General features: G+C 39.6%; 1 protein-coding gene across 1 annotated transcript; it reads left to right on the top strand.

The window, feature by feature from the left end:
• Positions 1-367: 367 nt before the first annotated feature.
• LOC120177641 lies at positions 368-871 on the top strand. The gene has a single exon (XM_039183718.1). The coding sequence runs from the start codon at positions 368-370 to the stop codon at positions 869-871; it is 504 nt and encodes a 167-aa protein (XP_039039649.1).
• Positions 872-2,654: the final 1,783 nt, after the last annotated feature.

Here is a 2,654-nt window from a genome sequence, read left to right as displayed (position 1 = left end):
ATCAAAATGACCAAACACTAAAATTAGAACTATTGCATGGAATTTATTTTTTTAATTAAACATCATTTAAGCATGTTAGAATATATTCAGCATATATTCTCTTATTATTTGTATATATCTTTATTTAGCTAGTCAATATTTGTTACCATAGTTTCAGTTATCAGTTAGCATATTTCCTTCATGGTATCAGAGGTTGTTTCGATCCTATCTCTTGAACCCTAGCCGTTCATCTTCTTCTTCTTCCCTCATTCTTCTTCTCACTTTCAAACATGGCCGAAAGCACCAAATTTCACCCTGTCCTCACTATCACAAATGTGAAATCTCTTGTTCTTGTCACATTAGATAACGAGCAGGCTCTGTATCACTCATGGGCTGCCTTGTTTACCAACCTTACTCGGGTTCACGATCTTTACGATCATATTGTCCCACACACAGAAGAACCTGCCAGAGCAGCATACCTTGCTGCAAAAAATCAATCGATCCTGCCATGTGGAAACGTCTTGACGCTGCAATTCTCCAGTGGATATATGGCACCATTTCCTCTGACCTTCTCCTTGCTATTCTACGATGTGATGACACAGCCGAGGGAGCATGGAAACGGCTCGAAGCTTTATTTCAGGACAATAAAGCTTCACGAGTAACCCACCTCGAAGAAGACTTCACCAATGCCGTTTTCGAGGAACAACATACCATCGACAATTACTGCAATTACCTTCAATCTCTTGCAGATCGGCTTGTGGATGTTGATGCCCCGGTGTCAAATGGGCGGCTCGTGTTACGTCTCACAGGTTCCTTTCCAGAGGCGTACAATGGTACGGTTGATTTCATCCAAAATCAAGAGCCCCTACCTTCGTTCGAAAGCTGTCGATGAAGATTGAAAAATGGCAGAACGCATCATCAAAGCACATGTCACACATGAATTTGGGACCCGTGGTGGTACAACCATGATTGCAACAACTAGCAATGTCTTCAATGACTCCTCATCTCCTCTTAAACGCAACAACAGTAACAACAAAGGGCGTAACAACAACAAATTAACGGGAAAGGGAAGGGATCCGGTCAGCAAGGTGGGGCCAGTGGTGGTCAGTCCTATCAGCAGCCACGTCCTCAAGCTCTGTCACAATGGCCACAGTGGTAGCCAAGTTGGGGAGGGTGAAAAATTCCACCTTGTCCCTTCCCTGCCTATTCTTGGCAGCCACAACTCAATTACACGTCTCAAAGACCATCTGCTAGGCCTGGAGTGCTTGGGCCCATACCTCAAGCCTTCAATGTTATGACTCCATCTTCGGCTCCGTCTATTTCTAGTTACACGCCAATTGATATTGAGGCCGCCATGCATGCTCTATATTTCTCTCAACCCGATGAAAACTACTAAATGGATACCGACGCGACATCTCACATGACAGCGGATGCAGGTATTCTCTCGTATTATTTCAATTCAAGCACTAAAAATCATAACATTGTTGTTAGTAGTGGTCAGTTAATTCCGGTTGTCGGTCACGGTAGCACTAATTTACCCCCACCTCATCCTCCTTTTGTTCTTCAAAATGTGTTGCGTGCTCCCAAACTTATTAAAAGTCTGATCTCTATTCGTAAATTTACCACTGACAATATGGTTTCTATTTCTTTTGACCCTTTTGGTTTTTCGGTCAATGATTCATAGACGGGGACCAGACTTATGAGATGTAACAGTATTGGGAACTTATATCCACTCTTTTCAAATTCACAAGCCACATCACCCAAACATTCAGCTTTTACTACTATGTCTCATGATATTTGGCATAATCATTTAGGTCATCCTGGCGATACTATTATCAATTCTATTCGTAGTAATAAATTTATTGAATCTAATAAGGCTTGTAAGACTTTTTGCTCATCTTGTCCTCTTGGGAAACATGCTAAACTTCCTTTTTATGATTCTTTACCATACACTTTTCTATCGTTTGATATTATTCATAGTAATCTTTGGACTTCTCCAATTGCTAGTTATTCCGGGCACCATTATTATGTTCTTTTTCTTGATGACTATAGCAAATTTCTTTGGACTTTTCCTATTGCAAAGAAATCACAGGTCAAACAGTTATTCATGTCTTTCTATGCTTTTTTCAAAACTCAATTTGAACGTAATATAAAGTCTTTTCAATGTGACAATGGCACGTAATATATTAATGGCACTCTTGAGCAATTGTTTGATCGTCATGGCTTAATCTTTTGTCTTTATTGTCCTCACACATCGTTCCAAAATGGTAAAGCCGAAAGACATATAAAATCCATAAATAATATCATTCAGACCATTCTAGCTCATGCTTCTATGCCACAGTTCTTTCGGCATCATACTCTATCTATGGAAATATATCTTCTAAATATCCTTCCTTCTAAGGTTTTAGATTATTTGTCACCCACACAAATCCTTTATCAAAGTGACCCTTCATATTCAGATTTGGGTGTTTTTTAGTTGTTTATGTTTTCCATTGTTTCCCTCAACTACTATAAACAAATTGCATGAACGATGTTCCCCTTGTGCCTATCTTGGTCTGGCTCTAAACCATCGTGGCTCAAAATGCTATGATATGTCTAGTGGAAAAATAATAATTTCTCGTCATGTGAGTTTTGTTGAAACCAAATTTCCATTTTCGAAACTCCACAAAACCACT

This window comes from Hibiscus syriacus, unplaced genomic scaffold, assembly GCF_006381635.1.
Source record: "Hibiscus syriacus cultivar Baekdansim isolate YM2019G1 unplaced genomic scaffold, ASM638163v2 tig00112293_pilon, whole genome shotgun sequence".
NCBI lineage: Eukaryota > Viridiplantae > Streptophyta > Magnoliopsida > Malvales > Malvaceae > Hibiscus > Hibiscus syriacus.
Note: the sequence above shows the minus strand (reverse complement) of the source record. Positions and strands in the feature narration are given on the sequence as shown.